We start from the raw sequence: 14,649 nt of genomic DNA on the forward strand, positions 1-14,649 counted from the left end.
AGAGAAAGCGTAAGCGAGTGAGCAGCAGCGAGTGAGAGAGTGAGGTGAACGGAAAGGGTGCGGGGCGCGTGAGGGAGGGTGGAACATATTTCAGAAACAGAAATCAAGGAGCATCACTCGGCAGGCGGTCAATAACGAGCGGGACGACGGAAGGGAACAGAACCGTTTGCTGCTTGATCCACGAAAGGATGTCAAGTGACTGACCGCGAGAGAGAGAGAGAGAGAGAGAGAGAGAGAGAGAGAGAGAGAGAGAGAGAGAGAGAGAGAGAGGGGAGAGAGCTCATAAAGCATAAGTCTCGCGAGGAGTTATGCTGCTATACACCAGAATGCAAGCCAGAATAGAGCCTTTCGCCTTTCAGTTAGTCCGTCAAAAGAGATGAGAAACAGCAACAGCCGGGAAGTAGGTCGACCGTACCCGAAGGACAGAGAATGCACAAAGAGAGAGAGAGACGGAGAAAGAAAGAGAGAGAAAAGGAGCGATTGATTAGCAGCCCATAGCCGCCCATTATCGATCACCATACACACACACACACTGCACAGCATGCACACGCCAGCAGCAGCAGCAGCAGCAGTTGCACTGGGAGCATGTGTTTTTCGGGGCCCAAAGACCGCCTCCCAGAGACTGTCGTCACTCTCGCGCATTCTTACGATACTTCTACTTCTCCTCCTCCTTCTTCTTTTTCTTTTCTTCCACCCTTTTCGCGACATCTTTCAAAGCAAAAGCTGGCGCGCTCTCGCGCGATGTTTAGTCGATAATTGATCGGTCCGCGGTGTCCTTTATGTGCTGCTGCTGCTGCTGCTCATCATTGTCATCCGCCATCGGGTGACAAACGGCATGATTTGGAGCCGTGCCAGCACCTTCAAGGACCGGCGGCCAGCTCCGGTCGTGGGGTGTCCTTGCTAAAAACCCCTTTTTTCTGTTTTTTTTTTAACCACGACGATTCGAGATGCTTCTCCCTTGCCTGGGTATAAGTGGAATGGAATCAATGTTTTTTTTCTCCTCCCCCGAATCCCGAATCCCGTGATCCTTGAATGTGCCAGGGTCGGCGCCATTACTACTTGTCCGACCGTGCGAGTGCGATTTTCTGATGTTTTGATGTCTTGTGATTGTCTCTAGCAGGCGCTTGCAGAGAGTGCTACGACGTGCAGAGTGGCAGTGACAACCCATTACACACACCGATCGTCATGAAAGCTATGCTGTGTGCATCGGAGCAATGTTTCATCGATAATTCTGAGTAGGCTACGGAGTGTACGGAGCAGTAGTAGCAGCAGCAGCAGCAGCGAGTCGAAATCGAGTGAAACTTACGCCAGACTTATTATGGTTTGAAGATGAAGAAGATGCAGTGCAGTGATAGCGAGAAAGTTGATATGCTCTAATGCTACAGCTCTTTAACTAGCGTACAAAGCCGCATGTGTGTGTGTGTGTGTGTGTGTGTGCAAATGTGTGAAGCAAAGTTGCACTGAAAGTTCTATTGAAACACCGGTAGAAGGTCGAGGAAATGTTGAAAGTGATTCCGTGTGAAGCAGTGTGCGATGCCCGTATTCTCAGCAAAGTGATTTAGTGTGCGTACGCGCGTGCGAGATTGTGCATCCGTGTGTGTGTGTCTCTGTGTACGTGTGTGTTTGTGTGTAGAAAGGTGTGAGCATTTGGAAGGTCCGCGGGAGTTGTGTGATTAGTAAGTAGTGGATGAGAGAGAGTGATTGGAAGAAGCAGAAGAAGGTGGAAGGTGCATGACGCGCCGCGATCCACCATCAGCCCTGGAAGCAGGAAGCAGAAGAAGAAGAAGCAGAAGCAGAAGCAGTAGTAGCAGTAGCGGTAGTAGCGGCAGGATTGTGTCGAAGGATTTACGCCCGGAAGCAGTCGCCACCAATCGCCACCACGGATCTCGGAATTGAACTCACGGTCTCGCCCTGCCCCGCCCCGCTGTCGGCTACTCCTATGGTGGTTGGGATGAACGCGAGACACCATCTTACATCCTCGCTATCCCAAAATTTGGACACCCACTGCACCGAGTTTCCGGACGGTTTCGAGGAAACGCTCCAGCTACAGGTAGGTCGCGATGACTACTTTGATTATCGAAATTTCGGAGTCATATACTGCATCGCATCGTAGCATTCACCACCGATGGGGATCGTGGTGCTGCGTTACGCTAATTAATGTGTGCGTGCGCGGCATAAGTCAAAGGAGCAGAGAAATCTCGTGCGACAGTCACCGAGGACGAGGAGTGAACAAAAAATGTATTATGACCGGGGGCTGGCCTTCATGGGGTGGAGGTGAGATCGAGCGTGGATCGTGCTGTGAAAGCCTCGTCCCTCAACTGTTTCGATTTGAATATCTTCCCCCAAAATCCGGTTGTGTGTGTGTGGCTTCATCTCGAGCGGCATACTGGTAGCAGCGGCACTTGGGTCACTTCGATCGGTCTTATGATATTTTTTTTCGGGACCGTATGGACTGCCAGCGGCTAAAGCGAGACAGGAAGAGAAACTGGAACTAAGGAGATTCCTTTTCGCTTGACGCTTGCCTCTTCGTTTCTTTTTTTCCCATCCACAGACATTCATTTCGAGACTAATTTCATTATCCTGACTCGCTGTTTGTACCGGAGCAGGGAAAGGCGGAGAATTTCAATCATTTTTCTTATTAAGTGCCCGCTTATTAATAGAAAGATGGCACTTAAAAATGGAAAACCAAGTGTTTTGTTGCCCTTATATAGGTTCGTTATTGCTATCTTCAACAAACCGCTTATTGCTTCGGCTCGTCGCCACTTTCTAGTCTCTCCAATGGTGTAATAGTTGTTAATACGTTCGAACTGTATCCGTTTTGCTCTCCACCATTTTGTGGCCCCACGCACGCACGCAGAGAGGGACGCTTCCTTCTTCAATCTTCAATTACCGCAGCTGAAAGTTTTTCGATTTGAGGTTTTATTACTTTATGACGCAGGTTTCTTCGGTTTTTACTTTGTTTTCGATCCACCTATCCCGCTGCTATGCCGCCATCCATCCGGCCGTCCGGAGGGGAAGATCGTTCGGAAGATGCGAGATAATCCCGCATCAGATACGGCAACAAACTCTAACTCCAACCAAGTGATACCAAGAGGTGGACGAAGCTGCCGCTAACGCTAAGCAGTTGCCCACGGCCGACCGAAAAACCGGTCGTTTTGGTTTTTGGGTGAAAAATGAAGGAGATAATGCGACACATACGCTTTTATATGAAAGTTTTGCGAGGGTTTTTTTTCTTCTTCTGTTGTCGGTTGTTGTACGAAATCATGAATCTAAATGGGTGCCGTAATGTACTTTTGTCTCATTCCACCACCGTCCGGATGCTGTTATGCGGGCAATTACTTCGTCGTCTGCCGCTGTGTCCGCTGCTGTGTTGCGTTGATTCGCGAACTCACTCAGGAGTGCGATTTGTCGACGAAATTGTTGGCAGAATTGTCACCGCGTCGCCGCACGAATTGGTCGTGCTTAAGTGCTGATATTAAAAATCGGAGACAGGTCGATTTATTTCCCGCTCATCGTTTACCATCCGTGCCAGTCGCTGCTCCGCCGTTCTGGCTGCACATGATGCTGGTCGCCATCTTTTTTTGGGGACAAGGAACGGCAAAGAAGAAGCCAAGCTACTCGTTATTTGTTACAGGTTCTCGCCCGTACGTAATATTGTTTTCAATGTTCTGCTTTCAAGATTTTATCGGATTGAAATTATTAATTAACAAGTTGAAATGCTTACCGGGTATCGTTGAATGCTATATACGATCGTCGTGAACATTTGAGCCAATACAAAGCAACGTGAATCATTTAACCGTTTTACTCTGGCATTTCCCCCGTTCGGGCTAAATTCATTTTAGGATGTACGTATTTCCCAGTCCGTGTATCACTACTACATCATAAACCATGAAGACATAAAATGGAGATCTAGGATTCGATCACAGGCCGCGATCAAATTAGTGGTAATCAATTTTAAGTCCATACCCATGCGGTTCATTTAATAGCTTCTCCACCTGTACCGGACTACCCCACATTTCAGAACCTCAACATATGGGAGCAAAACGAAAGCAAAGCCCAAGGTTTCAACTGTCTTTCAACTTTGTCGCTGTTGGTAAGATCGTTAGTTGATCTGCTTCCTTCGTTTTACGGCCCCATTCCGCTTAATCTCTGTTTCGATTTTTCATCGGCTGAAACTTTGAATACTAATTCGTCCGGTAATGATTTGGTTAACATTGTTCTGAACCGAGGACTGGACGGACGGACAGACCGCCAGAAGCAGGACGGATTCTGTTCGGTGGCGGAAGAAGGTCGAATGACATCAATCGTACTTGAGGGTCGGAGCGGTCGGGTCGGTGCGGTCGGTTATTACCCCAAAAACCTCGCGACCTAGCCAAGGGGAGCGACACATAATTAGATATTTAAGCAATCGTCAACCGGAAATGGATGGCCGTCCGATACCATTTATTCTGCCCTCCTTCGACGCACTAATACCGAAGCGCAACTACGCGCGGATAAAGTTGATTTTTGAAAAACGCCCGGGTCGAGGTGGGGGGGGGGGGGGAATGAGGCTTACCGTTACCACTTCACCAGCACCACCTCCACCAGCTGCCTCTCGAGCCGCCGGACGGATCGCACAAGGGTTTCGCTCATCGACCTTGAATTTTAAATCAACGGCGCGTTCCGCGTAAATGTTATGAACTGCTGAAGTGTACACAAAAATGGGCACTTACCTTGATTTATGGTGGAGGCCAATGGTGAATTTCGTTTTTATGGTTTTACCACAATGTTTGGCTCTTAAGAAAAAACAACTATACACACACACACACACACACACACACACCGATGAAACAAAAACAAAAAATGGATTCAAAATCCGAGTGCGCTTCAGCTCGAACCTGTTCGCGGGGCTTGCTGCTCTCTTGCCGGCGCAATTCAACAAATCCCAATCGCCATTTTCTGCATCGGTTCATTTATTAGATATATCATCGGTTTTGTTTGGCTGCAGCGCGAGTGTCCTCCATAAAATGCAAAACTGTTTAAAGTCGAAATTGATTAAACTCAATAAAAATGGGGGAAAAAATGGTGGATTATATTGGACCGGGGCCATACCGTGCACACAATAAACCGTGGAAAGGATAGCAAACGCGGTGGTCTAGTTTGTTTCCCACGGCACCGGCTTACAAGCCGGACGGACTTGCAGTTTTGGAGGAGAAATCCTGGTTTTGCGCCGCTCGATCGTTCGCTCGCTCGGCACACCTGCATTGTAAAGTTGTAGCAAGCGATCGCACGGCGTAGTAGTTTTCCTGCGATTCCTCCCCTACCCAATGTTGATTATCTAATTCGCGCATACCCACTCCAATCGGTGACGCTAGATTGCTTCATTAATGATATCTGCGCGCTACACGTGTGAGTGTGTGTGTGTGTTTTTTCATCTCCACATTACACTCGACATCAAAGTCGAAGTGAAAGCAAATCAAACGCTCCGAATGTTACTTGAATTATGTGCCGCCAACGATGACGACGACGACGATGACGACGACGACGACGATGATCGCAAACGCAGGATTCACGAAGCAGCTTTTGTTTTGCATATCATTATTCAAGATGGCCGTCACGAGTGCTAGTAGTAGATCCATCCACCTCGTGTTCGTTCCGCAATCGTCTTTCCCTCCGCGTCGCTCACCGGTCGCTCCTTCCCCCTCTCCCCCGCGACCACTATCCGTACTCGCCTAATTTATTGTTCAACATTTTTTGTTTTTGGGTTTTTCCTTGGTGTGTTTTGTGGCAAAATTGAAACTATATCTACAGTCAGCAAAGGTAGAAAAAAAACACAACGACAATGAGATGACCAACGAGGAGCAGGAGGTGGAGGTGTAGGAGCTGGACAGAAGAGAAGAAAGAGGAAGAAAAAAGAAACATTAAACCGCGGCCAGGTACGCGTGCGAGAAAAGGAAGGATCGCGGACTCTCACATATTTGCTAATGAGTCACAAATACGAAGCGAGCGAAGGAGCGAGCGTTTAATGAAGACGATCAGCAACAACAGCAACAAGTTGTCGTGGGCTGGAGGTTGGCTCGGCTCAAGAGTAGTGCCCAAAAAATGTTCGAGACACAAACCAACGAACCAACCAACGAAAAGAAGCAACAAAAAAAAACAGTCATCACAGCTCCCCGTGAACTGGTATGATCAAATCAGCAAATGTTGAGCATTTGTCGCCACGCGGTACCGGTAATTATATTCAACATCGTCGGGGATGGCCGATGGGCTCTTCGGGGCCGTAACATTATTGCCTGCGCGCGATCGCGATCGCGTACACGAACGCGATCGCGTCCGCTCATCGTCGTCGCTTGCCATAAATATATATATGGTGTGCCAATGCTACGGGGTGGTGCTACGCCTATGCCACGGATGAGGTTCGATGAGGGGTTTGCGTCCGTCCGTCCATGTGTGTGTAGACACTGGCCAGAGGTGATTCGGTTTTATGTTTCCAGCAACTTTGAAATCGGCTTTGTCGCGATCGGTGGAGGCCCGGACCCGGGGTAGTAGAAAATGGCGCGATATCGATTGTAGACATTTGAAATTTTAACAATTTTCGGTTCAAGTTGCTGGTGTTGGACGATACATCCACCACCATCATCGCGCACACGCACTCGCTGGACGCGTTGCGGCTAGACGAATATGCCTCCATTTAATGATCGGTGTATCGGATGGTGGGTTGGGGGTCGGATGGTGCGGAGATCGGATGGTGGGTTGGGGGTCGGATGGTGCGGAGTTTGTCATTGGACTACATAAGAAGCCTCCCTTCGATCCCGCGCAACCGCTTTAGATGTTAATTTTGAGTATTATTTATTTTGTTGAATATTTGATGGCAGTTTGCGTCTTTTGCTTTCGGTGAAGGAGCAGAAGGGGAAGGGGTAGGAGGAGGTGATGATGGTGGTGGTGGGAGGTGTGTTTTTCTATCCTTCCCCGTGATCGGCTCGGTATCATCGCTTTAAAATGTCACGCACATTACGCGACATTTTTTCTTTCTCGTTCCATTACCAAATCCCATCTTTGTCTCGTGGTAGGGTGTTTTGTCTTGCATCGGTGCTTGTATCTTTGTGCCTGTGTGCCTGTATGTGTGCGTGATGTGTGTTGTGTTTTGGGTTTATTGTCGAGAGCTTTAATGTTTGCTTGTTTTTTACAAAATAAAAAAGGAGTTTGAAGGAGCGGAGGTCGGGGTTGATCACGCGAAGCTAATCGTTATGGCCCCGAAGGCTTGGGGCGGTTTTTTGGGGGGAGGTGAGGGGATTGGATTGCACATGGCGGCCATTCCATCTGCTGCTACTGCGCGTCGATCGTACCGGAACAGTCACAACGGCAAGTTGTACAAGTGTGATATAAACCGTAAAGCCTTTACCTAACTATTGTTTTATGCTCACCGCATTACAAGGTGCTTCAGTGTGAGCAATCGAAGCGATAGCAGCGGCATACCAGCCGGATTCGCTTCCCCGGAGCACTGTCTTGATCAGCATCAACAGCATTTGATGACATCTCGTAACATTAAAAAGCCAAAGCGAATCGAGTATGCAATGATGATAAGCAAAAGACGCGTGCAGATCGACACGAGCGTTATGTATCGGCGACGACGTCGTGTATGACGTCGTGCGGCTTATAAACGTGTTCCTTATCATTTTGACGGCGGTGCTTTATTGGGGCACCTAATAAATTGTCCTCTCGCGCTACGCTGCCCGTGTGATTTGTATTGGTAAAAGCTAAAAAGTGAGCAACAACCTTTTTGGGGGTTTTTTGGCGTGAGAAAATGGTGACATTTCGCATTGGCACGAGACACGGAATCATTCGCTCCGTTTGTTTTGTTTGTTGATAGATTTTCATTCAGCGTTTGGTTTGCTGCACACCATTGCACCCGCCGGGGGACATTGGTGAAGGTGGTGGTATCGACATATCGACAGGTTGTTTTCCAACCCCCCCAACCGGCGCTAATGGCGCATTTCGAACGCATTTTCTGTCGTTGCTGTTGTTGTGGTTTTGCAGCAACCTGTCCCTCACCCCCCGGGCGAGGGGGGGGCGGAGCAACTGACCGGCCCACTGACCTATAAATGTGCGAAATGTAGCTCGATGTCGAGCTGCGATGCGATGAACGATTCGCAAAACCCCCAGGTTCCAGGTCGACGGCAGGCGCAGCATCGCCTCCGGGCGGGTCTGTTTGCATGCCCGCCTGTTCGTGTTCGTGTTGGTTTCGGAGAGGAATGAGGAGCGGGCGAAGTCAACAACCGGCACACATTCGTGTTCGATACACACCCCGTTCCCGCTTCACTGTCCTATTGATTTGCTGGCAAAGCGCCCAAAAAACGTTTTTGGGGGGAGATTGTATGCCCGGTGCCGTTGACCGATGCCGTGCGCCGAGAAGTGACGCTGGGTTGCCTTGTTTTCACTTTTGCTTTTGCCGGCAAACCGCCATGTCCAGGTGCATCGGGTTGATCCTCTCGCCGTGAGCATCCTTCCGCTCGAATGCTGAAATCAGATTTGTGGCTGGGATTGATGGATGAAACTCCAGGTCCAGTCCAGGGTTCAAAGGGGGCCCAGGTCAGGGGCATGGAAAAGCGAATCACGCGGCCGCACCATTGACCGCTGTTGGCGCCAAGCGGAAGGAAACAATTTAAAATGCGCGCGCTCGCGCGCGTCAATATTGCGTCACACGCGCCATCAACACATTGACCGGCGGCGCCGAGACAGGCAGACTGTGGCGACTGTGGCGCGATAGTCTTCTGATGTCTGATCGGTTCTGATTTGTGGACCATCGCCAGAGAGCGTGCAGCACAGGGAAGGAGCGTTCGGTTTTCGTGGTGAATCGGAACGGTGGATGGAAGGGAAACGAAAACCAAACCAAGCATTGCGAGCGAGCCAAAGAGCGTTCAACCGCCCGTTAGGCTACGGCAGCGTCAGGTCATTGATTGAATTTGACCGCGATGTGATGCGCTGCGTGCTGGATGGAGGCCCGTTGTTGTTGTTGTTGTTGTTGTTGTGGTTGAGGAGGTTAAACGGTTTTCGTGCTGACCTTTCCCGCTGACCGCGACCGAATCAATCATTTCCGCGCGCACTTTCTGCAAATCGATAGTTCGCTTATCGTCGTGATAATGCTCACCGCACGCCAGCACACTCACTGACACGCCCGCCGAAAAACGGGGCCTGTGTTGCGAAATTTGCTGCTTCTGCTTTTGGCATTGGCTGCCGCTGCTGCTGCTGACACGAGGTGGTGTTCTCCATTAGTGTTAAAACATCATTAGCTGCTGATGTGCGTGTAATAGATAGTTTGTGACTTTTTGGCCTGGAAAATAACACCTCGCCAGACCAGACGCCAGGCCAGGTCAGGGCAGGCCAGGTGACGCGAAGTTGCCACCTAATGATGAGCGTCAGATTAATGTCTGTTTCGTCGCGAGCGTCGTCGACGAAACTTTCATCCCCACCGTCGTGTAACGCGCTACAATTAATGACTTTTCCTGGGCCCGGGTGGCGTGGCGTGTGATGCGCGAAGGGTAAAAAAAAAAGGGTAACAAACTCACCGCTTGCGAAATGAGTCTTTAATTCGTTGCTCGGCGGGCGCGCTGGTGAAGCTGGTGTTTCCTATTCCGGAGCGGAAGATTTTTGCACTCCAGTTGCTTATTTGATTATGATGTCCTGTTCTTCCTCTTCGCCTCCCCCACGGTTTTTCGGGTGTAAAAAGTGTAAAAGTTCTAATCAAACTAAGCAATTCTCGTGATTAACACATTATCTTGAGCGGAGAGGGGTCGAGCACAAAATCGATTTATGTGTTGACGCACCGAGAGGCTTCCTGAAAGACGATTGAGGCATCTGCCCGCTAGCAAGTTGTTGTTGATGTTGATGATGATGATGATGATGGGGAGGTCAAGCGCCACCCCATTTGCCACGGTTATTGGGCATCGTTCGAAGCCTCGAACGAACAGATCACGCACTCCAGTGCGAGGAGCAGCCGGACGAAAGAAACCAACGGACGAACGAACGAGATCCATCAGCGAAGATTGTCGATCATCCGTCAGCGTGCTCTTTAATCAAACTGTAGCCCAAAAACCTGTAAAACGAAGACGGTAAGACGTCGATCACTTCAAGCAGGTTGCCCGGTCGGTGGACTGGAGAACGCATGATCGACAAAACGGGGCGTTCGTAATCGATTTGTTATCCGATGTTGGTGCGTGGTGCGTCAACACTTCATGGTAGCCAAGCCAAGTCACTCAGCAGCAGCAGCAGCAGCAGCAGCAGCAGCAGCAGCAGCAGCAGCAGCAGCAGCAGCAGCAGCAGCAGCAGCAGCAGCAGCATCCTCATCAACAGCGTCACACCTCTGTCACGCCATTAACGCGAAGCGGGCAACGCGGGCACGTGTTCCGTGTACGTGTCCGTCCGTCCGTGTGGTGTGGTACGCAATTCGTGGTCATAATTCACGAAGCGCCTTTGCACGGTACCGAATTCGAACCGGTTCGCCATCGACATCGAACCTTCCAGAGACACCCGAGAGGGGGTGTGAAGCGAACGTGTGTGTGACCGAGACGCACCGCGCACCGCGACGATGTGTAGGTTAAAGCGTCTTCCGTTTACTTGGGAATTTACGCCGGGGGGGTAAATTTGTTTTACTCTTTAACCCACCCTCCCGGGGCCCGGGCCAATCGATTTAAAACAAGATGGCGCACTGGCATGGCATCGGCACGGGCACTGCTTCTCATCTATCTATCGCACGGAGCCGAACTACGAGGCCGGGAGGGATGCTCATTAGAAGCTTCAGGCGCCGCGCGCCGTGGCTGGGAAGGTTTACTGCCGTTGCCGTTTATTTTCATTCTTTTTCGGGCTCTTTTCGGCTAATTTTTCCAACGATTGCGAGGTATTATGCAAATAGGACAAGTTTTTTGGGCGACCACCACTTTTTCGACCCGCGACCCGCTGTTGTTGTCGATTGTCGATTTTTGGGGATAAGTTGTAGTTTTGCTGTTGCTGTATTCGTGTGCGATTTCATTTTTTGGGGGGCTGCGATTTCTAATTTGTGCTGGCATTTTGTGATATATTTTTGAATATGTTGCTGTTGCTGTTGGTGACCTTTTTGGCGCGATCGAATGTCATCGAAGTTAGTTTATCGTATTGGGCGCACGTTATGTGAAAAACCAAGGTCTCGGCAATTAATATGTTGGAAGCTGCTAAAATCTATTAAGACGAGATGCGAAATATTATTGTTCGTCAGCCCAAGCGATTTTACTAGGCTGCAGCTGTAGCGTAGATAAAAGATGATGAGGTAAGCCAATCGAATCGTCACGGATTGGCGCCATTGTCTACACACACGCACACACACAAACACTCGAGTGCCCCACCTGGCTGTAAACGAATTAACCAATCCACCAACTCTACTGTGCTGTGCATTGAAAACGTAAATCATTATTTACCACATACGGTTACATCTATGTATGTGCACAGCTCTGCACGAAAATGGAAAAGGTTTTGGTCGTTTCCTATTGGTCGTTTGGTGCTGGGTGGTGCAGTGCGTATTCAAATGGTTATTACCTCCACCTGAGGGACCAGAAGATGGCAACCGAAGCAAAAGGGGGCAAATATGGTAAAAGGAGGTGGTAATGATGATGATGGGTGAAATGAAAAAATACGAAAAAGAGAGAAAGAGTGAGAGAGGGGGGAAGAGTGTACCAGCGAGTAGCAAATAGTGAGGCGGTGATGAGACATCGGTGGTAGGAAGCAGAAGAAAAAGGAAGAAGCGAGCAGAAAGCCAGCTCCGTTGGATGGTTGGGAGTGAGTAAGCGCAGTGGCAAATAATAACTTGTGTTGTTCCGCCGTATATGGTGGCTGCCAAACAAAGATCATCGTAACGTAAATAAGACCCGCAGCACCGGGACCAGACGCGTACAGCATCTGGCTAACCACTTGTTGCTGGCAACGAACGAAAATACGCCCCGTGCGGTGTACTGAGTAGCTATGCTGGCCACTCAAACATCATGAACCTTTCGAACGTGTACTTGTGTGTATGTGTCTACAAACACACGAAAAGCCTGTTGGATTGCTGTATTTTTTTCTTCTCTCTATTCGCCCAACCACACGGTTTGCTTTCAAATCGAAAGACTCGTGGATGGAAGCGACGAACCCCCTTCCCCCAAAAAAGCTGACTGCGAGTTTAATTACAGTCGAACGAGAAGGCGGGCTTTACTGACGCAATTGTCATTAGACGGAGCCCCATTTTGTGTTTGTTGTTTTCGTCAGCAGCAGCAGCAGCAGCAGATGGAGGGATTTGTACCCGAGTGTGTGGTGCGTTGGTACTCCCAGTACTATCCCGAGCAACGCTATGGGGCTTTCCCTCCTTACCGAAAAAGGAATCGCAATAAAGGAGAGGAGAGCAATTTCATTTCTATCTGACGAGTGGGTTTTGCAGATAGCAACCGCATCCAACGCACTGGCCGCGTGAGTGAGTCGCAGCAGCGCAGTTTAGGCGGTGAGGGATTAGAGGAGAAAACCCATCACTATCGCGCGCGCGTGTGTGTGTTTGTGTCCATTTGTGGGAAATTTACGAAAGTCAGTATATGAGATTCGTAGCAGACTGTACTGGTTAAGCAACAGCAACAGGGATGCAATCAAGCTCGAGCGTTTCGTAATAATGTGTATTGGCGTTTGGCCGATGGCCACTCCACAACGATGGGCCACAGCGATGTAAATCCAGTTCATGGAAGTGCGTTGCCGATGCTGATTACGAGCGTGTGCTGCCTAATTCGCCGCGAGTATCGCCATCTCAAATGAGGCTCGCTAGTGGTCGCATTTCAACCTAAATCTAATCTGCTTTGCGATGCGACGAGGTTTTTGGGGGAATTGATTGGAATGTAAGGCATAAGGCGTTCAATTGGAATATTATACTGCTACGATATGTGGACTTAAAATGAGTAATTTGACAATACAAACAACAAATCAAAATGTGCCTAACATGTAATGTAATGCGGGATGTTTTTGAAATGTTTATTTGTATGTTTATTTTTCGTAAACAACCCTACGACTTTTTAAGATAACATTTAGATTTTTAAGCAATTATTACATGCAATTATGAAATAATATCTCTAGACGAAACGCACTCGAATTCAAAGCCATTTAACAGCACGATCAAAGCATAGTCTTGGAAACTAACGACAACGATAATGATCACAAGCGACACTATGTGCCTGTTTACTCTTTATGCACGAGAGCACATTCAAATCACTTGATAAAAATCATGCATCTTGATGCTCTATGATTCAAATCACTCTACGGTGACCGTTGTGCCTTGAACAATCATCATAAACCACGTGCTTTGGTCACATTTACCTCGATACTAAGCACCAATACAAGGCTATTCTTTACCAACGCACAGATTGTACTAACCAAATACCAGCATATAAGGGAGAGATCACACATTCGTCTCGTATGATTGGAGATCAATCACAGGGATGCCTGCCATGCGTCGTCGTCGAGCAACATCGTCTCGAATGCTCTGACAGGTGAACAGAATGAATTTCATGGACGTTGGTTCCAAGGGCGAATTGAATGAATGCTTCGTCATAGCGCGTTGAGCAGGGGCCGAGAGAGAGGCACCCGACCCGACGAGTGTCTGGGGCAGCGGGCGTTCGTTTAACTTTCAAACAATTATTTGTAGAATACATTCGAGCGTGCACGAGCACTTTATGAAACGCATCGCACGATAAAAAAAAGCGTTGACTGCCCAAAGAAATGTATAAAGAGAGCATTTTTTAATGCTGTTTCGTAACAAAGTACCGCCCGTACTATGCTACTGCGGAGGCTCACTTACGCACCATGCCGAGCGGCGCGGTTGCGTTATTGAATCACTGCATGGTGCCTCTCTCATTTGACAATCTAATACGAAATTTCAAATTAAACTCCCAACTAAACTCATCCGATTCGCTGCCGTGGATTTGGTTGGGCCCGAAAATTGAAAGTTACCTTCAAACGGCACGGACAAATAGTTGCGAGAGGCGGCGGTAGATTTCAGTTTCGATCGCTAATTGAAACAAACATGACGCAGACCGAAACTCCTGCTCCTCACACCTGCCTGGTGGTTGTGTTGCTGTTGCTGCTGCTGCTGCTACTGCTGTTGTCCGGCGATGATGATGCAATGTTGGGCTCGCGTACGGGGGTTCGTATTATGTGACAGGAAGGGCAGCCGCACCGTAGCCGAATTGAAGCTGCTGCTGCGTTCGCGTACTAACACTCACCGCAGTCGAAGCCTCTCGACGAAGCGTAAAACCGGCCGCTACTGACGGTAAGACGGTGTGGCTTTGAATCAGGGGTTTGGCTTAATTATTTCGAGACGCAACAACGGCTCAGTAACACAAGATCACCAAACCCAAATCCCCAAATCCTCAAACCTCACCACCACCACCACCGGCATGCCGCGTCCATCGTGTGTAATTGGGAAAAATAGTTATAATTTGATTTGATTCAAGGTGTGAATAAATACCGGGGCCGGGCCAGTGGCTGCAACACTCAACGCGCGAACCTCACTGCGTTTGCAACCATGGAACGTAAATTGGCCCCGTTCGATCACCAAAAAAATACCCCCCTGGTGGCCAATACAGCCGGGAGGGTGGCCAATACAGCCCCGGTGTGCTCTACCATTCATGC

At 49.1% G+C, this 14,649-nt stretch overlaps 1 protein-coding gene across 5 annotated transcripts in view; it reads left to right on the forward strand.

The window, feature by feature from the left end:
• Window positions 1-1,453: 1,453 nt before the first annotated feature.
• Window positions 1,454-14,649, forward strand: part of LOC125951580 (voltage-dependent L-type calcium channel subunit beta-2) — a 109,096-nt gene continuing 95,900 nt past the window's right edge. For all 5 annotated transcript variants that reach the window (XM_049680520.1, XM_049680510.1, XM_049680514.1 and 2 more), the window contains exon 1: window positions 1,454-2,050. In XM_049680520.1, the coding sequence (XP_049536477.1) occupies window positions 1,940-2,050 (111 nt within the window). In that variant the 5' untranslated portion in view covers window positions 1,454-1,939. The remainder of the gene's footprint in view (window positions 2,051-14,649) is intronic.

Source organism: Anopheles darlingi, chromosome 2, assembly GCF_943734745.1.
Source record: "Anopheles darlingi chromosome 2, idAnoDarlMG_H_01, whole genome shotgun sequence".
Lineage (NCBI taxonomy): Eukaryota > Metazoa > Arthropoda > Insecta > Diptera > Culicidae > Anopheles > Anopheles darlingi.